The sequence below is a fragment of the Oncorhynchus kisutch genome, linkage group LG5, assembly GCF_002021735.2.
Source record: "Oncorhynchus kisutch isolate 150728-3 linkage group LG5, Okis_V2, whole genome shotgun sequence".
NCBI lineage: Eukaryota > Metazoa > Chordata > Actinopteri > Salmoniformes > Salmonidae > Oncorhynchus > Oncorhynchus kisutch.
The window spans coordinates 59192671-59213937 of record NC_034178.2 but is presented as its reverse complement, the minus strand read 5'-3'; the positions used below and the strand labels follow the sequence as shown (position 1 = coordinate 59213937).

The 21267-nt window shown below is 44.1% G+C and overlaps 1 protein-coding gene across 2 annotated transcripts in view; it reads right to left on the bottom strand.

Annotated features, from left to right (window-relative positions):
- LOC109891350 (protein bicaudal D homolog 2) overlaps positions 1-20956 on the bottom strand; it is a 31359-nt gene extending 10403 nt beyond the window's left edge. For both annotated transcript variants that reach the window (XM_031825539.1, XM_020483821.2), the window contains exons 1-7: positions 20443-20956; positions 7386-7598; positions 5413-5565; positions 4628-5086; positions 2933-3955; positions 2553-2704; positions 802-1051 (exon numbers count right to left, since the gene is read on the bottom strand). In XM_031825539.1, the coding sequence (XP_031681399.1) occupies positions 802-1051; positions 2553-2704; positions 2933-3955; positions 4628-5086; positions 5413-5565; positions 7386-7598; positions 20443-20682 (2490 nt within the window). In that variant the 5' untranslated portion in view covers positions 20683-20956. The remainder of the gene's footprint in view (positions 1-801; positions 1052-2552; positions 2705-2932; positions 3956-4627; positions 5087-5412; positions 5566-7385; positions 7599-20442) is intronic.
- Positions 20957-21267: the final 311 nt, after the last annotated feature.

The following is a 21267-nucleotide window of genomic DNA, read 5'->3' as shown; positions in this document are numbered from 1 at the left end:
AATGTTGTCCTGAAAACCCTCAATAAACATTTCACAACCAATAACCATTTCTTGGTTGAATTTATACAAAACCGGACCCATGTTTAAATGCTTATTCCTAACTTTGACTAAGCCTAATGTATCAATGCTCTGGTATTTCTCTTCAGAACAAACCTTGTTCGACAATCTCCATTACATAAAGTGCCACGAAAACAAACCACATCACACATTATCACTTTATGATATCAAAGCAAAACACTAAAGTGCCTAAACTCACAGTCCATTTTTATTTAGTAGCTACAGTACATGTAATTGCACTTCTTTAGTTATCCCTGAGTGGTTTTGGACCAGACAGAAGCAGCAGGGTAGAAGCTTCTGGCAGTGAAAGGGCCTTAAGTCTGTCTGCCTGTCTGTCTTTGTCTGCCTGTCTGCAGCCGACACTGCCGCCTGTCTGACTGACGGTTATACTCTCTTACACTTTCCTCAAAACCTCTCGTCATAAGAGCTACATAACACTGTCATAATCATGGCATAACATAGTCATACAGATTATGCCATGTACACTCCTGCTCTAAAGTCATGTAATAACGCATACATGCTACACTGTTAGCCACCATTGTCATGGTTACAGCAACATCCTTGACAGAACCATGCCGGTGAAGCTCAGCAGTGCAAAGCGTGATGAGAGGTTAGAGGTTATGATGGAGGTTATAGAGTTCAAAGGTCACAGTAGATATTGTAGTCCTCTCTGCAGAGGACTATGGGGCCTCCCAGGATGCCATGGGGCTCGGGGAGGACCCAGCAGGAGCATCTATGACTTACGTGATGATTGGCCGAGGCCCCTTTGCCCCGCGCCGACGAGGAGGTCTTGCCCCGACTGCTCGTCGTTGCTCCTGTAACCCCGCCACGGCGCGCCTGCTCATGATCAAACTCCAGGTCCTCAAGACGCTGGGTCAGGGCCAGCTTCTGCTGGATGGCCATGCGGAGCAGGGAGTTCAGGGTCTTCTTCTCGTCCTCCGCCGCAACCAGCTGTCTCTGCATCTCGTCCAGCTGAGTTACGTACTCATCACACCTGAGAGACGGAGAGAGAGGGAGGGGGGACAGAGGGAGTGAGAGAGAAAGAAGGGGGAAGAGAGAAAGAGGGGGCAGATGGAGAGAAAGAAAGCAAGAGATAAGAGAGAGAGTAGCATGAGTCCAACATTGAGTGCGGTTACATGCACACAATAATGTGATTATTTTGGATAGATAATAGTTAGAGTAAACCGTTTACATGCTTTGCAAGAAAAACGATTTGCCTAGTAATCCTGTTTACATGGACACATCTGAAATCAGGCTAGCTGATGGCACTCTGATAAACACAGAGAATCAGCAATACAAATAAATGTTCTCCCACAGCGAACACTATTTTCAAGAAGCATATTTGATTTTGAGTTTGGAAACTACTTCTAAGATGCATACATTCAGTTGATTCAAACACACTTTCCTCACGCTAAAGAGGGAGGCTTGCTTGGCTGGTGCTAGCACATGCGCATCTTCACATGTCCTAATAATTCAAAAGATCAGAAAACCAGGTATTTTAATCGGCGTATGCTTACTTTTGTTTTGACCTTACGGCGATTTAAGATAAGCAGAGTAAGGTGTTTACATGACTATTGCATAATCTGCCTACTGCCATAATCAGTTAAATATCGAATTATTAGTGTGCATGTAAATGTACTCAATAACACAAAAGATCAATGTATAACTTTCTCCACCAGGTGGCACAAATCTTCTTTTACTGCTGCTGCCAGTCGGTGCATGTTTTCTCCATTTAGACTCACAGAGCCGCATTTTCCAGATGCTGTGAGGAGGAGCCTGCCAGCGGACTCTGAGTCACTTCAGTATTACATCAGACAGTTCCCACAATGCCCTGTTTCTCCTACACACACATATGCAGACTCTGGCAGAAAAACAGCTCCTCAACTACCTAAAAGCTCACTGGTCTCTCACTTATAGCTAAAAGGGACCAATCTGTTCTGTTCTTATTCCCTTAGATTTTCTAAATAGTTCAAGAGGGAGGAGATGGATAATATGGGGGGAAAAGCCCACTATAATAGATTAAAAAAAATATAATATAGGGTTTAATTAGTGTTTTAATGATTTTAACCTTAGTATAACATGAACAATTCATATTTCAACTATTTATATGTCCTGAATTCCAATAAACCTTTGAAGACCTAACCCTTGTTTGGATATGATGGGTGTGGACAACATTTACACTCTTAGAAAAATGGCTTCAAAAAGGGTAATTCGGCTGTCCCCATAGGATGACTCTTTTGGGTTCCATGTAGAACCCTCTGTGTAAAGGGTTCTACATAAAACTAAAAAAGTGCTACCTAGAACCAAAAAGGGTTATTTAAAGGATTATCTTATGGGGACAGCCAAATAACCCTTTTAGGTTCTAGATGGCACCTTTTTTTCTAAGAGTGTATAGATTAATAAGGTGCCAAAGGTGCCTTATTTCTTGGTGTATTAAAAGCAGACTGAGTAGGCCTACTGATAACTGCTCTTAGCGTGTATCGACTAAGCCTTGCCTTGTTGCAAACATGGCCCGTAGTGAGGAGAAGGTGGCAGCGTCTTCTTTCAGAGCCTTCAGCTCGTTGCGGAGCTTCAACATGGTATCCCTCACCATGGTCTTCTCGTTGTCGTATTTACTCTTCAGGTTGGCCAGCGCCACCTCAGCCGTCTACAGAGTAGAATAGAGCAGAGTAGAATAGAATAAATACATTATTGTCAAGTTTGTTTATTATAATGGAGGGCTTGACCTTTTGCTAATTTTAACTCTGTCTGAAGTAAATACTCTCAACTACTGTGAATTTCATACAGTATCACCTTCACTTTTAAACAGTATCAACTGCTCATGCACACACCAACACACACTCAAGCATGCATACACTCACAAACTCCTGCTCACATGTTTGTTGGCTTTGAGCACGGTCCTCAGGGTGGCGATCTGCTCCCTCTTGGTGCTGAGGAGGGACTTGAGTTTAAGGATCTCCCCCATGCAGGCCTCGCTGTCCTTATCAGCCACGGTGCTCAGCTCCATGGTGGCCATCCTCTGGCGGGACAGCTCTGTGGTGCGGTCCACCGCCTGCTGCAGGTGACGGATCTGGTCCCTGATGATGGCCACCAGGTTATAGATGTTCATAGGCTCTGGGCGGGATTCTGGGGCTGAGACTGGGGCTGGGGCGGCTGGGTCATTGGCTTCAGGTTTACTGGGGTCAGTATCAGGGACCAGCCCGTTGGAGAGCAGAACGTGGGACAGACGTCGTCCTTTCCCCTCCCGGCCACCCCCGCCACCTACGCTGGCCTTGCCCTCCTTGTAGTAGTCAAGCATGACCCGGTTGGGCGTCTCGTTGTTGCACATGCACACGTGGTTGTAGAGGTTGGCCAGCTCCTCACTGAACACCACCAGTTCGTCCTGCGCCACGTTCAGACTTCCCTGCGACTCGCCTGCCGACTCGCTCACCCGCCGCAGGTCCTTCTCCAGGCGCTCCATCTCCTCGTGCTCCACCCGGCTGCTCTTCTCCAGGGAAGCTAGCTTCTCGCTCAGCCCTGCCACGTCGCTCTCCAGGTGGGCTCGCTCCTCCTCGTACTGGCTCCGGCATGACTGGTACTCTGCTTTAAGAGTCTTAAGCTCCTGTCTGAGCTCCCCGGCCTCGGACACAGCCACTGTGTACTTACACTGCAGGATCTCAGGCCCGTTGATGTCCAGCTCGTAGTAGTCCCCGTCACCATCGTCACGGCTGTCACGCTCCTTCTCGCTGTCCAGGGCCGAGTGGCGCTCCTTGCTGGCCTGGAGTTTCCTCATGGCGCTGAGGTTCTCGGTGAGACGTCCTACTATCTCCTGCTGCTCAGACAGAGTCCCGTGGGCCACCTCTAGCTGCTTCTGGGCCTCCTGCAGGGAGGAAAGTAGGGCTACCTTCTCCCGCTCAACCTGGACAACACAGACATTGGACACAGTTACACAACAGCAATGAGAAATGTCTGCATCACAGTCCTATTTCAGCTTGGAGTTTATTAGTATGGATTGAGAAATTATTAGGCAATTACTGTGTATTTACCATTTTACAATACAATTTCTATGTCAATACCAGGTAAATAGCTGGCACTAGAATGAAGTGTAACCCAAAATGCCATACGAATTTAGGTTTTCACACTGTAGTGTGAGACACTGTCACTCAAGAATTTCACACCGTATTTATTCACCTGGATAAGAGAAGTATTCTAATCAGTCCATGTAGCCCATCAAGTCTCACATAGGGTTCCATTGATGTGTCTTTGACTCTGCCGCTCAGGTCAGTATAAGTAATCAATGTCCCTAAATGGATGACCACTGTGCTCCTCAAAGCTTAATGGACTTTCCAACCATAAGGCAAAGGACTGTTTACAGCTGGAGGGATGTGAGCCTATCTATTTTCCATGCATCACACACAAAGCTTGATAAGCTCGATAACGCTAAGAATTACTTTATTTCTTTACCAGGGAAGTTGACACCTTGACAGTTGACTGTGAATAAAGCAAACAGGCTAACCATTTTTAAAGTCCTTGCCTGCTGCTACTATGTGGTCATCTGAAATGTGTCATCTGTAAACAGAGTTATCCATACCTGCATGAGCTGCTGCTTAAGTTTCTGGATCTCTGAGATGTTGAGTTCACTCAGCAGGTCATCCACTAGGCTGGGGGCAGGCCGGAGCTTGGCTCTGTTATCCTCGTTGCAGTCTGCAGCCATCTTAGCCAGGCCGTTCTCATAGCCATGGAACGAGTCATCATTGTTGGGTTCGTTGGTGGCAGCAGTGGGATCCTCGCTGAACTTGAAGCCGTCCAGGGAGATGTTCAGGGGGCTGTGGTGGTACGGTAACAGGTTGTCCCCAATGGTCATGTAGTGGGACAGTTCTTTACGCAGGGCGGCCTTCTGCTCGCGCTCAGTCTTAATGGTCTCCAGAGCCTCGGTCAGCTGGTGCTCGGCGATCTCCCGCAGGCGCATGGCCTCCTCCAACTGGCTGTGGAGGCACTGGGAGTCCTCCTCCAGACGACAGATCTCATGCTTCAGACCCTCAAACTCCACCTAAGAGAGTCCACAGCACATCAGAGGAATCACTAAGTAAATACGGAGAATCCCTTCCATTCCTCATTACAAAAGCATTGTTTTGTCTCATCCCCACCAGTTGGTTCTTGTATCAATGGCCTAATTCGTTGGTCCTGTCACTTTACCACCCAAAGTGTATTGGCCACTCTACAACCTTTACCTCTACCCATTACCCATAAAAGCCCTCATCTTGCCCTCATCTCCATACCCAACAGTGCCCATTTATTTTCCTGCCTCAGTGGAAGCCTCCTCCCTCCCCCTTCCCCTTTCCTGCCCCAGTCCTTGTCCCTTGCCCTTCCTCTCACCTGGCTCTGTCGGAGCAGGGACACCTGTTTCTGCAGGGAGATGTTCTCGTCCTCCAGCTCACTATAGTCCTGCAGCAGGCGTGCCTCTCGCACCTTATACTCTCTGATGTCATCACGCAGTTGGCTGCGCTGCAGCTCCACCAGCTCAGAACTCTACACAGCACAACAGAGGAAAAAATATCAGAAAGTAGGCTGCTACTTTAAGGAAGTGTGCATTACATCAAGAAAGTTTGTTCATAAGCAAGTTTGTCTTGAATGGATATGGCACTTTCAACAGACGAGGGAAGAGAGGGGAAGAAAAGGGCGAGAGAAGAAGTGAAAGAGGAAAACATCATGTCAGAGAGTGCAATACAAGGACATGTGGATTTGATCCAGAATGCACCCAATGGTTGTACAGTAATGTCAAAGCAGCATCTTATGTGGCTGTATGTCAGTGGAACTGTGTTGGGATGAGATCTTGGCACCTTGGCAACTTTAACCAGGGGGGAACAAAATCCAGTTACCAAACCAGGCCATGGAGTGAGAGAGCCTAATAGTGTGTCTCTCACTGACGACTATTACATCATCAATGTGACTGGTGCCAGCTGACCAATCAACCACCCTTACAGACTCCATACCAGTTTAAACCTCTCCCAGTCCCACTTAGCTCTGACTCGCTTTCTCTATGTCCCACTATCCCATTAGCTCTGTCCCACTATCCCATTAGCTCTGACTCGCTCTCGCTCTGTCCCACTATCCCATTAGCTCTGACTCGCTCTCGCTCTGTCCCACTATCCCATTAGCTCTAACACGTTCTCTCTGTCCCACTATCCCATTAGCTCTGACTCGCTCTCGCTCTGTCCCACTATCCCATTAGCTCTGACTCGCTCTCGCTCTGTCCCACTATCCCATTAGCTCTGACTCGCTCTGTCCCACTATCCCATTAGCTCTGACTCACTCTCGCTCTGTCCCACTATCCCATTAGCTCTGACTCGCTCTCGCTCTGTCCCACTATACCATTAGCTCTGACTCGCTCTCACTATCCCATTAGCTCTGACTCGCTCCCACTATCCCATTAGCTCTAACACGTTCTCTCTGTCCCACTATCCCATTAGCTCTGACTCGCTCTCGCTCTGTCCCACTATCCCATTAGCTCTGACTCGCTCTGGCTCTGTCCCACTATCCCATTAGCTCTGACTTGCTCTCGCTCTGTCCCACTATCCCATTAGCTCTGACTCACTCTCGCTCTGTCCCACTATCCCATTAGCTCTGACTCGCTCTCGCTCTGTCCCACTATCCCATTAGCTCTGACTCACTCTCGCTCTGTCCCACTATCCCATTAGCTCTGACTCGCTCTCGCTCTGTCCCACTATCCCATTAGCTCTAACACGTTCTCTCTGTCCCACTATCCCATTAGCTCTGACTCGCTCTCGCTCTGTCCCACTATCCCATTAGCTCTGACTCGCTCTGGCTCTGTCCCACTATCCCATTAGCTCTGACTCGCTCTCGCTCTGTCCCACTATCCCATTAGCTCTGACTCGCTCTCACTATCACATTAGCTCTGACTCGCTCTGTCCCACTATCCCATTAGCTCTGACATGCTCTCACTCTGTCCCACTATCCCATTAGCTCTGACTCGCTCTCGCTCTGTCCCACTATCCCATTAGCTCTGACATGCTCTCGCTCTGTCCCACTATCCCATTAGCTCTGACATGCTCTCGCTCTGTCCCACTATCCCATTAGCTCTGACTCGCTCTCGCTCTGTCCCACTATCCCATTAGCTCTGACATGCTCTCGCTCTGTCCCACTATCCCATTAGCTCTGACACGCTCTCTCTGTCCCATTGTCCCTGTTTTACGTCATCATTACAGACTGAGCGGTTTAGGTCCTCTTCGTCAGATTGGTGAGATACACAAGTCTTTGCACATTGAGATTTGACCTCTCCACATTGACCATGATTGTGTTTTGGGCAGGTCCTCCACCCTCCAGCTCACCTCTCTCATCTCCAAGGCAACGGAGGCCAGGCGCTCATTCTCTGATTGGTTGCTGGTGAGGGCAGTCCTGGCCAACCGCAGCTCGTTCTGCAGCTCCAGGACCATCTGCTGGTATTGGGCCTCCTTACTGGCTGACTCCAGCATTAGTGACTCCTCCCTGCTCTCCCCATCTGCAGCCACCTTCCTATGGGTGGAGTAGGCCTGGCCGAATGCCTGGGGAGAGGAAGGGAGACACATACATTAGTACCAGGACTGAACATCTTCCCATGTGGGGAGTAGGCCTGGCTGGACGCCTGGGGAGAAGAGAGGAGAAGCAGCCACCTTCCTATGGGTGGAGTAGGCCTGGCCGAATGCCTGGGGAGAGGACGGGAGACACATACATTAGTACCAGGACTGAACACCTTCCCATGTGGGGAGTAGGCCTGGCTGGACGCCTGGGGAGAAGAGAGGAGAAGCATACCCAGACATGGATTAGTACCAGGATTGAACAGTGATATGAGTACAACATTGGAGGAGAAGGACTTGTGAGCATGAACAGTTGTGAGCATCATGACAGGTTGAGAGTCATAATACATAATAGACAGTATAGTCATAATAATAAATAATACATATGATACATGTAGGATTAAGACAGACATTTAGTATGATAAACCAGATAACATTAACCAGTAAGGGTAAACAAAACAACAGTTTAAATGGCTTGAACAGATCAATGTGAGATTCCCACAGACAGTTGACCCCTAGGCTTAAAGAACATTAATTCTGCATCACAGGGTCTTTGTCCCAAATGGCACCCTATTCCCTATAAAACAAACTACTTTTGATCAGGGCCCATAGGGCTCTATATAGGAAAAAGGGTGCCATTTGGGACATAGCCAGGGACACTCTGTGCCAACTGATGATGTAACAGGATTCTAGAGCAGAACAGTCCAAAAACCCAGGTTTCTTCTCCTGCCTCGCTTGTGTCCATCTAACCTTTAATTCTCTGCACCCTGTAATAAACCGGCATGTCAGTGTGGCTGACGCAATGACAAAATGTTGCTAGTTGGAACACTGAGGCATTGTTACATTCTGACAAGGCAAATGTTACTAATAGAGGCCTGGGTGGGCAGATAGCCATATCCAGCACTGCCTGTCAGTCACAAGAGAGCACCCACCAAAATGTTTCTCTCTCTCCCCCCTTGAAGGGAAATATTTAGGTGGGTGCTCTGTTTCGACTGACTCAGCCAGATCTCTCTCTGACACGGTGACATGTATTATTACATTTTTTATACATCACTGCTACATCACCGTTCTGTGGGCATATTCAATTCCCAACAAGGAGGAGCCCACTCAGAACCTGAGAGATCTGGACGGAGTCATAATTACAGAATGATTCACTTAGAGCAGGGCTGTCCAAAAGACTGCTACCTGACAGCTGCTTCATAAGCTGAGCAGAATCTGTAGTGGCCAACTTGTCTAACCTAGAGTACAGTACACAGCAGCAGCAGGGCTGAATGACTGGGTGGTGATTCAAGAGACTAGAGTCCAGTTGCTGCTTTGCTTTTCTGGCAACTGCCCATCTGGGTCATCTAATTAGCCACTGCACCCATAGTGACCCTGGGTCTAATATAGCACATATCAGTGGCTCTCTTGCCAGCGGCCACACAGTACAGTACAGCACAGCACTACCTTCCCTCTCTGTCTGGCCAGCTGACGATAATGTTCACAGGACTGGAGAACATTACCAAAGCAATCCCTCCTTATCCATCAATTGTACCCAGTGGTGTAAATTACTTTATTACAAATACTTTTGGGGGTATCTCTACTTTACTATTTATATTTTTGACAACTTTTAATATACTTTTAACTCCATACATTTTCCCTGACACCCAAAAGTACTCGTTACATTTTTTATGCTTAGCAGAATAGGACAATGGTCCAATTCACACACTTATCAAGAGAACATACCTGGTCATCCCTACTGCCTTGGTCTGGCGGACTTACTAAATACATATGCCTTGTTTGTAAATTATGTCTGTGTTGGGTTGTGCCCCTGGCTATCTGTAAAAAAATAAAAAATAAAAATTGTGGTTAATATAATAAGGAATATTACATTATTTATACTTCTATTTTTGATACATACCTATGTATAGCTTAGTAATTACATTTACTTTAGATAGTTAAGTATATTTAAAACCAAATACTTTGACTTTTACTCACATTTTATTTTACTGGGGTACTTTCACTTTTACTTGAGTAATTCTCTATTACGGTAAGTTATCTTTACTTTTACTCAGGTATGACAATTGGGTACTTTTCCCACCACTGATTGTACCATAATGTGGATGCAGTGCTTGCAATCAATAACAGCTATCTATCGAACTTCTTGATAGATAGCATGTCATTAACACCAAAAGCTCTGCCTTCACAATCTGGAGGTGACAATACTAGTTAGCTGAAATAGTAATTCTAGCGCAATTGTTTTAGAAAACATCTTCAAAATTGAAACTAATTATGTTAGCAAATGATAGGTTGAAAGGTGAACTGCTTAGCTAGTTGTACGTCTTATTTTTCATCCTTGAACGTATGGCTAGATGCATTTAAATTAATCTATTTAGAGATTCAAATTTGCTTCCTGTTTTTGGCTGTTTTAATATGTTATGACACGGTCATAACTATGTCATAATATGTCATAACAGCTGAGATAACTTGCCATAACACTGTCATGACTAGGGCTGTGGCGGTCACGAAATTTGATTGTCAAGCAAATAACTGTCGGTCTCACGGTAATTGACCGTTAATTAACATAACACATTTTGCATCTCCTGGCTTCCTACAAGCCACCGAGGCAGACCTTTGGAACATCTACATTTTAAAAAGTCTAATAAATCCATGTAATATAGCCTCCACCTTCACAATAAATCCATGATTTATTTTAGACAGGTCTAAAGAAGCATGATATGAAGAAAATGTAGTCTATTTCTTAAGAAAATAATAGCATACTCTGATTTGTCCTTATGTTAGGTCCTGATGTGGCTACGTAAAATGGCTACACTAGTTTATTTAGCAGACAGGATTTGCTAAGAATTCAAGTGCACATTCAAGTGCGCACTCCCACTTGATAATGCCTTGAATTTCACAGCGGCATCCCCTTTGTGGCCGTAATGCACCCTAAAATAATCCATGCCTTTTGCGGCCCGGAGTGCTGCGTTGCGCAATCCGATACGCCTCTCACTCACATGGCTCTTGTTCACGTGATTGGGTCTTTCTCACAGGCTACAAGTGAAGACAGTCACAGAGGACGCAACTGCGCGTGGCCATTGCCAATTCCAAGGTGCATATTGAAAATATTGGAAGAACTGTCCATAATTCCTTTTTCGTCAGCCAACAAGGTGTGTAGGCCTAATGAACAGCAAAAGCACTTGCCTATGTCAATTTACTATCCCCCATAGTACAAAAGTTGACCTATTCTGTGCAAGAAATAAATAAAATAAAACATTTTACACAATATGGCTGACGCAACAGATCAGAACATTTAGCTTAAAATGTTGATAAATAATTAGGCGATTTTCTTCACATTATAAACGCAGCAATGCGCACATGGCAGTAGGCTATAAGCACAAATGTTCCATTAGCAGGAAAAGTGACCACAATTGTGATTACGCATGTAATTTTATGGTGAAAATTATCTTCCTCAAACTTGAAACTCACGTGCTGCTAACAGTGCCTTCGGAAAGTATTCAGAACCCTTGACTTTTTCCACATTTTGTTATGTTACATCCTTATTCTAAAATAGATTTAAAAAATAAGTACATCTCATCATTCTACACACAATACCCCATAATGACAAAGCGAAAACAGGTTTATGGTAGAGTGGCAAGACGGAAGCCACTCCTCAGTAAAAGGCACATAACAGCCCGCTTGAAGTTTGCCAAAAGGCACTTTAAAGACTCTCATACCATGAGAAACAAGATTCTTTGTTCTGATGAAACCAAGATTGAACTCTATGGCCTGAATGTCAATCATCACATCTGGAGGAAACCTGACACCATCCCTACAGTGAAGCATGGTGGTGGCAGCAGTTGAATTCGGAAGCTCATATACACCTTAGCCAAATACCTCTAAACTCAGTTTTTCACAATTCATGACACTTAATCCGATTAAAAAGTTCCTGTCTTAGGTCAGTTAGGATCACCACTTTATTTTAAGAATGTGAAATGTCAAAATAATAGTAGAGAGAATGATTTACTTCAGCTTTTATTTCTTTCATCACATTCTCAGTGGGTCAGAAGTTTACATACACTCAATAAGTATTTGGTAGCATTCCCTTTAAATTGTTTAACTTGGGTCAAATGTTTCTGGTAGCCTTCCACAAGCTTCCCACAATAAGTTGGGTGAATTTTGGCCTATTCCTTCGGACAGAGCTGGTGTAACTGAGTCAGGTTTGTAGGCTTCCTTGCTCACACACGTTTCTTCAGTTCTGCCCACAGTTCTGCCCACAAACTGTCTATAGGATTGGCCCTGTCCGGGGGTGTCCTCGGATGGGGCCACAGTGTCTCCTGACCCCTCCTGTCTCAGCCTCCAGTATTTATGCTGCAGTAGTTTATGTGTCGGGGGGCTGGGGTCAGTTTGTTATATCTGGAGTACTTCTCCTGTCCTATTCGGTGTCCTGTGTGAATCTAAGTGTGCGTTCTCTAATTCTCTCCTTCTCTCTTTCTTTCTCTCTCTCGGAGGACCTGAGCCCTAGGACCATGCCCCAGGACTACCTGACATGATGACTCCTTGCTGTCCCCAGTCCACCTGGCCATGCTGCTGTTCCAGTTTCAACTGACCTGAGCCCTAGGACCATGCCCCAGGACTACCTGACATGATGACTCCTTGCTGTCCCCAGTCTACCTGGCCATGCTGCTGCTCCAGTTTCAACTTCCACCTGACTGTGCTGCTGCTCTAGTTTCAACTGTTCTGCCTTATTATTATTCGACCATGCTGGTCATTTATGAACATTGAACATCTTGGCCATGTTCTGTTATAATCTCCACCCGGCACAGCCAGAAGAGGACTGGCCACCCCACATAGCCTGGTTCCTCTCTAGGTTTCTTCCTAGGTATTGGCCTTTCTAGGGAGTTTTTCCTAGCCACCGTGCTTCTACACCTGCATTGCTTGCTGTTTGGGGTTTTAGGCTGGGTTTCTGTACAGCACTTTGAGATATCAGCTGATGTACGAAGGGCTATATAAATAAATTTGATTTGATTTGATTTGATTGAGGTCAGGGCTTTGTGATCGCCACTCCAATACCTTAACTTTGTTGTCCTTAAGCCATTTTGCCACAACTTTGGAAGTATGCTTGGGGTCATTGTCCATTTGGAAGACCAATTTGCGACCAAGCTTCAACATTCTGACTGATGTCTTGAGATGTTGCTTCAATATATCCACATAATTTTCCTCCCTCATGATGCCATCTATTTTGTGAAGTGCATCAGGCCCTCCTGCAGCAAAGCACCCCCACAACATGATGCTGCCACCCCCGTACTTCACGGTTGGAATAGTGTTCTTCTGCTTTCAAGCCTCCCACTTTTTCCTCCAAACATAACGATGGTCATTATGGCCAAACAGTTCTATTTTTGTTTCATCAGACCAGAGGACATTTCTCCAAAAAGTACGATCTTTGTCCCCATGTGCAGTTGCAAACAGTAGTGTGGCTTTTTTATGGCAGTTTTGGAGCAGTGCCTTCTTCCTTGCTGAGCGGCCTTTTAGGTTATGTCGATATAGGACTCGTTTTACTGTGGATATAGATACTTTTGTACCTGTTTCCTCCAGCATCTTCACAAGGTCCTTTGCTGTTGTTCTGGGATTGATATGCACTTTTTGCACCAAAGTACGTTCATCTCTAGGAGACAGAATGCGTCTCCTTCCTGTGTGGTATGACGGCTGCGTGGTCCCATGGTGTTTATACTTGCGTACTATAGTTTGTACAGATGAACGTGGTATGTTCAGGCATTTGGAAATTGCTCCCAAGGATGAACCAGAGGTCTAAAAAATTGAATCTGAGGGTTTGACTGATTTCTTTTGATTCTCCCATGATGTTAAGCAACTAGTTTGAAGGTAGGCCTTGAAATAAATCCACAGGTACACCTCCAGTTGACTCAAATTATGTCAATTAGCCTATCAGAAGCTTCTAAAGCCATGACACCATTTTCTGGAATTTTCCAAGCTGTTTAAAGGCACAGTCAACTTAGTGTATGTAAACTGGAACTGGAATTATGATACAGTGAATTATAAGTGAAATAATCTGTCCGTAAACAATTGCTGGAAAATGACTTGTGTCATGCACAAAGTAGATGTCCTAACCGACTTGCCAGTTTGTTAACAAGAAATTTGTGGAGTGGTTGAAAAACAAGTTTTAATGACTCCAACCTAAATGTATGTAAACTTCCGACTTCAACTGAACATAAGTTTCCTTTTGTTTGAAAATTGGTTTCTTAAGTCCTTTGTTGTTGTTGTACTTCATTCTTCACAGTCATGTTTTTCCCCATCTTATTTTAAATAAAGGAAAATACACTTTATGACACTGTCACTGTCATGAAGCATTATGACCACCCTGTGTCCCTTTACTTGGACTAAGAAAATACACTTTGACACTGTCAAGAAGCATTATGACCATCCTGTGTCACTTTACTTGGACTAAGAAAATACACTTTGACACTGTCAAGAAGCATTATGACCATCATATTCATATAAGCCAGATAGGCCTATCATGTACTGTATATGCCCTTATGTCAATCATTAGTCAAAAAGAGGGTTCTTGTCCTGCTCCTGAAATCTGCTCTTGCATTCATCCTAGTCAAGTGCATTGGGGCAGCTGCATGTCTGATATAACTTTGTGTGCAATTACAATGATAATTTAATATGGTCAGTTTCAGAAAATATAACAAACTTACTGTTAACAAGTAGGCTATGGTGTCATGGAATGTTCTGCCTTGTGTGGTAGGTTTTGACACTCTTATGTTGGTGTCATAAACAGCCATGAAATAATGCATTATATGTCACAACAGGTCTAAATATATGTGTCATGACAGTGTTTTGACCATATTATTACATGGTTTGACAAGTTATGTCAGCCGTTATGACATGGTTATGACATGGTTATGACATGGTTATGACATATTATGACATGTTATGACATATTATGACATGGTTATGACATATTATGACATGGTTATGACGTGGTTATGACATATGACATGGTTATGACATATTATGACATGGTTATGACATGGTTATGACATATTATGACATATTATGACATATTATGACATGGTTATGACAGTGTCATAACGTGTTATGACGCTGGGTGTCAAGTAAAGTGTTACCAAAGTTTCCTATATTCAACTTCTAAAATACATACAGATTCAGTTTTCAAATTGAGTTCTTTCAATTTAGATTCAAAACCAGAGACAACATCCTGGTCCTTTTCCTGACAGGAAAGGTATAGGAGAACAGATCGAATCAAACATTCACTGTGGTAAACAGAAACTTCTGAAGCCAGCAGGTTTCTGAAGCCAATATTGCATGTTGAATTTATTTTCTTCCTATGAATTTGGCTCTAGCATTTGAACCGTTTTGGCTATGAGCTACTCTCTGGAGCATGGACGTGCCTTCTGTTCCCGTCTATGATGATCACAGGCTGCATTAGAAGGGAGTGTCACAAAAACAGAAAAATGCCATTTGCATTCATTTCCTTTTCAAATAATGACATACAAGTTCAAATGATGTATTAAATTATTCCATTTGTGCATTAAACATAAACAAATATTACATTCTAATTCAATATCCTAATACAAATTAAAATTGTTCCTAAGGGGAAGGGTACCACAAAATGTACAGATCAACAGAAGAGGCCTTACTGAACAAACAGTGCTACTTTGCCCCCTCTCCCTGAGGAACTGTGACAACACTGTTGTTAAACTGTAGTGAACTATAAGTCATAATTACAATACAGACTTTCACATAATTATAGGCCACATGCCTTCAGTGGACAAAATACAGACAGTAATTTTCATACAATCGCCTGCTCTTGAGAACATATCTACAGCATGTCACTCCTGTGTTGCTTTATACTTTGGACACTCTCTGACATGTCATGTGATGGACTCCAGATCAGATATGTGATCATTGATTAAAGAATAGGGCCTAATGGAAATACATATAAACATTAAAGGATTGTCATTGATTAGAGGACTGTTGTTGCACTGTCCCATAGTTTCTGGTAGGGTTGCAAAAGTAACTTTCCCAAAACTCCCAGGTTTTCCAGAAATTCTGGTTGGACGAACCCTAGGCCTGTTTTTGCACTGTCTAATAGTTCCTGAAGTGTGTTTTGCGCAGTAGAGTTGAAGCGAGGCGGGAGACCCGTCGGAGACATGAGGAGCTTAGTGTTAACTACCTCCACCTGTGTCTAAGCCTCTGTCTGACCTCATATCCACGTACGTAACAAGCGCTCAGTGTGTGTGTGTGTGCATGTGTCTGCGTGCGTGTAATGTCGGCTTCACAGGAACAGACAATCCCACACGGATGTACTGTAAGCGGTTCACGTAAAGGTCAGCAAATAAACATGTAATTACTGTGTTAACAAAGCTAAGGTTTTGCTGACCTGGGCATTCCATGAATAAGAGGGTGTTAGTGTGAGAATGTGTATAACAGGAATGTGGTGAGCCTACTAGCTTGCCTTGGTTATACCTATCCCATCTGATGCCTCTCTCTCTATCTCTTTCTCAAACTCCTATATCTGTTTTTACAAACACCAAAAGTAGGGCTATCTGAATAAATACATATATTTTCATTCTGATGTAGTTGAATCAGTAGAGATATGAGTTTAATGGTGGCCCAATACTCTCTGATGCTGGTCCTAGCTACTGAGGAGAAAAGTATATCCTTTCTCAATGATACTACTTGTCCCCCAAGTCTTAGTCCCCCCCTGCTCTGAGCATATGCAGTGTTCACATGCTAGTGGGAACTAGGAAACTCTGAAATGTCCGACTTGGAAACTAGTTGAGCTCTGAGTTGTTCACTTGAATTACTAGAATGAACCAATAGGGAGCTCTACGCAAATAACTCAACTTCCAGATTTCCGAACACGCAATACTCCTAGGTCCAGTCCATAAACCTTCCTCAGAGAGAGATAGGGGTGCACCATCTTAGAACCCAGTGGGAGATTTAGACCTTTCTTAGGACTGTTTACAAAATATTATAAATTAAATAAAAATGTATTTATCACATACCCGTGCTCAGCAGATGTTATTGCGGGTGTAGCAAAATGCTTGTGTTTCTAGCTCCAACAGTGCAGTAATATCAAAGAATAGAATAGGTTAGAATACAGTTATACATATGAGATGAGTAATGCAAAATATGTAAACCTTATTAAAGTGACTAGGGTTCCATTTTTAAAGTGGCCAGTGATTTCAAGTCTATGTATATAGGGCAGCAACCTCTAATGTGCTAGTGATGGATATTTAACAGTCTGATGGCCTTGAGATAGAAGCTGTTTTTCAGTCTCTCGGTCCCAGCTTTGATGCACATGTACTGACCTCGCCTTCTGGATGATGGCGGGGTGAACAGGCAGTCATGGGTGAACATGGAGTACAGGAGGGGGCTGAGCACGCATCCTCGTGGGGCCCCAGTGAGGATTTTGAGGATCAGCGAAGTGGAGGTTTTGTTTCCTACCTTCACCACCTGGGGGCGGCCCGTCAGGAAGTCCAGGACCCAGATTGACGGGGCAGGTTTATACCCATGGCCTCAAACTTAATGATAAGCTTGGAGGGTACTATGTTGTTGAATGCTGAGCTATAGTCAATGAACAGCATTCTTACATAGGTATTCCTCTTGTCCAGATGGGATAGGGCCGTGTGCAGTGCGATCTATTGGGGCGGTAAGCAAATTGAAGTGGGTCTAGGGTGGCAGGTAAGGTAGAGGTGATCCTTGAATAGTCTCTCAAAGCACTTCATGATGACAGAAGTGAGTACTACGGGGCGATAGTCATTTTATTCAGTTACCTTTGCTTTCTTGGGTACGGGAACAATCGTGGACATCTTGAAGCATGTTGGGACAGTAGCCTGGGATAGGGAGAGGAGAGATTGAAAATATCTGTAAACACTCCGGCCAGCTGGTCTGCACATGCTCTGAGGACGCTGCCAGGAATGCCATCTGGGCCAGCAGCTTTGTGAGGGTTAAAATTCAATTCAATTCATGCTTAAATGTCTTATTCACATTGGGTATGGAGAAGGAGAGCCCATAGGCCTTGGTAGCGGCCACGTCAGTGGCACTGTGTTATACTCAAAGCAGTCGAAGAAGGTGTTTAGCTTGTCCCGGAAACAAGACGCTGGTATCCGCGACATGTCTGGTTTTCCCTTTGTAGTCCGTGATTGTCTGTTAACCCTGCCACATACATCTCGTGTCTGAGCTGTTGAATTGCGACTCCACTTTGTCTCTATACTGACGTTTTCCCTGTTCGATTGCCTTGCGGAGGGAATAACTACACTGTTTGTATTTGGCCATATTCCCAGTCACCTTGCCATGGTTAAATATGATGGTTCGCGCTTTCAGTTTTGAGCGTTCCTGTATGTTATCACCATCACACCATGAGTAGTTAATCATGAAACATACACCCCAGCCCTTCTTCTTCTCAGAGAGGTATTTATTCCTGTCTGCGCAATGAATTGAGAACCCAACTGGCTGTACGGACTCAGACAGTATATCCCGAGAGAGCCACGTTTCCGTGAAACAGAGTATGTTACAATCCCTGATGTCTCTCTGGAAGGAAATCCTCACCCTGAACTCATCAACTTTATTATCCAGAGACTGAACTTTTGCAAGTAATATATTCGGAAGCGGTGGGTGGTGTGCGTGCCTCCTGAGTCGGACTAGAACACCTGCCACCAGTTACGCACTCCTTAGAGTGGCAAAGCAACTTTTTTTCCTGAATACAAAAGTGTTATGTTTGGGGCAAATCCAATACAACACATTACTGAGTACAACTCTCCATATTTTCAAGCAGAGTGGTGGCTGAATCGTGTTTTATTTTGTGTTTTTATTTAACCTTTATTTAACTAGGCAAGTCAGTAAAGAACAAATTCTTATTTACAATGGCCTAGGAACAGTGGGTTAACTGCCTTGTTCAGGGGCAGAACGATCTACCAACCTTTCGGTTACTGGACCAACGCTCTAACCACTAGGCATGTTATGGGTATGCTTGTAATCTTTAAGAACTGGGGAGTTTGTTTATGAAAAAAAATTATGGAATGGAGCTAAGCACAGGCAAAATCCAAGAGGAAACTCTGGATCAGTCTGCTTTCCAACAGACATTGGGAGAAAAATACATCTTTCAAACAGACAATAACCTAAACACAAGGCCGAACCTAAACTGGAGGTGCTTACCAAGAAGACAGTGAATGTTCCTGAGTTGCTGAGTTACAGTTTTTACTTAAATCTACTTGAAAATCCATGGCTAGACCGGAACATGTTACTGAGCTTGAAGACTCACAGCTGTAATCACTGCCAAAGGTGCTTCTACAAGACTCAGGGGTGTGAGTATTTACAGTATGTGAATGAGATATTTCTGTATTTAATTTTCAGTATATTAGCAAAAAATTCCAACAACATATTTTCACTTTGTCATTATGGGGTATTGTGTGTAGATGGGTGAGAAAATAATATATTTAATCAATTTTGAATTCAAGTGGTATGAATACTTTCTGAAGGCACCGTACAAGGGACACATATGCTTGATGCTTGGCCTGGGAACTCATGTCCTTTCCTCTTTGTCTCTCACACAATGAAGTTCAAAAGTGAGGCTGAGCTCAGTGGAGTGGATTTACCATCAATATGCTTGAAATGAATGACAACAGAAACTAGCTATTCTTGATAGAGACAGAACTAATCAGGTAAACATAAACAATGCTAGTGAAGTTAGCATGATAGCCAGTTGTGTTGTGTGGCTGAACTTGCTGTCATTCTGCTAGAGCACCATAGTCAGAATTCTGCGAGAATGTTCTTTCTTAGATATAAGACATAGTCTAACTGTTTACTTCAGTATACTGCAGGCGATTGAGAGGGATTCACATGCTTCAGGGTAACTAAAATCCCCTTAAACGTTGTAAGGATATGGGCTGGACCTAGAAAGGCCTCTGGACTCACAAGAGACATAATGACTCAATTTAGTTATTGAGGCAATTGAGAACAGCCCTGTTTAACAATGGGTATTAGCTCCTATGAAGCAGGGAGCAACTGCAACAGGATTCTTCTGTAACACATATGTCCACAAGATAGAGGCCATTGTCTCTCTGAAAAAAGGCTACTGCATAAGGGCAGAGCTGATCAAAAACAGCCAAACAACCTGGTTGCTGTTCTCTCCCATTTGAGAAGCCAGAGGGAGAGAAACCCTTATCTAGCAGAGACAGAGCCAGCATGGGCCTGACTAGCTTAAATATAGTACTTACTGCTTTCACCAGAACAATTTCCACTGTCACACCAACAGCATGTTGGGACTTGTGAAGGCTGCTGCTGATAAATGTCAAGCAGAGATGATAACTTTAACAAAGATATTCAAATAGCACCCATATTTTCACACATAACATTTTGACACACATTTCACATGTATGTTTGTATACATCCGAAAACATCTGCCCTCTTGCCTAAAGTTAGTGTTCTGTCTTTTTGAACGTTGTCTTTTATCACACTAGGCCAACTTTAATGTTGTTAAAAGTGGGCTAAGAAACTTCTAATACAACTGTGTGGTGTTTGTTAACCACTTGAGCCAACAAGCAAACGTATTCAATCGTTCAGAGAGCATTCTGGGTGGGCTATAAAGTGTTTAGGATTAGGTTATAACATCACAGCTGAATATAATTAAAAACTTTCGAAACAAAGCAACATAGCACTGCCTGAATCGAATGAGAAACGTAAGCTACGTGCCTAATTTGCTCTTTGTTAGAAACAATGTATCCGTTAACGGTTACAATACATGCGCTCTTTGACAGTAAATTGGACACATTTGCAGCAATGGAATGTTGTGACCTCACTCTACCTCCTTCAGTTGGTCGAGTTCATGCCGAACAGTCTCGAACTCGGTCTCCAACTCGTCATAACGCTGTTTGAGCTGTTGCTTCTCTTCGAGCACCGCCAGCCCGTATTCCGCCGCCTGGATCTTCTCATGAGTCGTCTCGCTCAGCTCCCGGGATAGGCGCTCTAATTCCGCCCGAAACCACTGCGGCCCGGCCTCTGCCACCAGAGTCGCCTCGGGATATTCCTGTTCTTCCACAGACATCTTGGCCAGCCGGTTCCGCCAACAACAGCGATAACGGACCCAGCCCTTGAAGGAGCACAGAAAAATATCCTATAAAAATAAATCAGTGCCTTCTGTATTTGAACTGCATGTCTGTGTTTTTGTCTGTCTCTTCGGGTCCTCCACTTTTTTTGATGTGAACAAAGAGTTCAGCTATCTATCAGCCGGTACCGTTATAAGGTTGCATCTTCAGCTCGTTCCATAGTCGATCCCTATCTTCCTCCCCCACCTACGTCATGCCACTAGAGGAAATGAATTTAACGGAGATCGTCGATTTGGAATACCGTGCGTTTCAGGTCTACAATTGTGTGCCATGGGAGATGTAGTTTTTATCCCATTATGATTGGATGAAAGACTACGCCCACTGTTTAGCATATGGACTTCAACTACCATGGTCATTCGGGAGTTGATGCGCCGTAGCGCTTAAACTCGGTCTATGGAAGAAACATATGGTAAAACCCTACTGTCAATGGTAACCCCTACAGGCCCACAGTCCCCTGAAACACGGATTCTTTAACAAGACTGCCATCTAGGGATTTAAAAACAATGCTACAGTACAGTTATGAT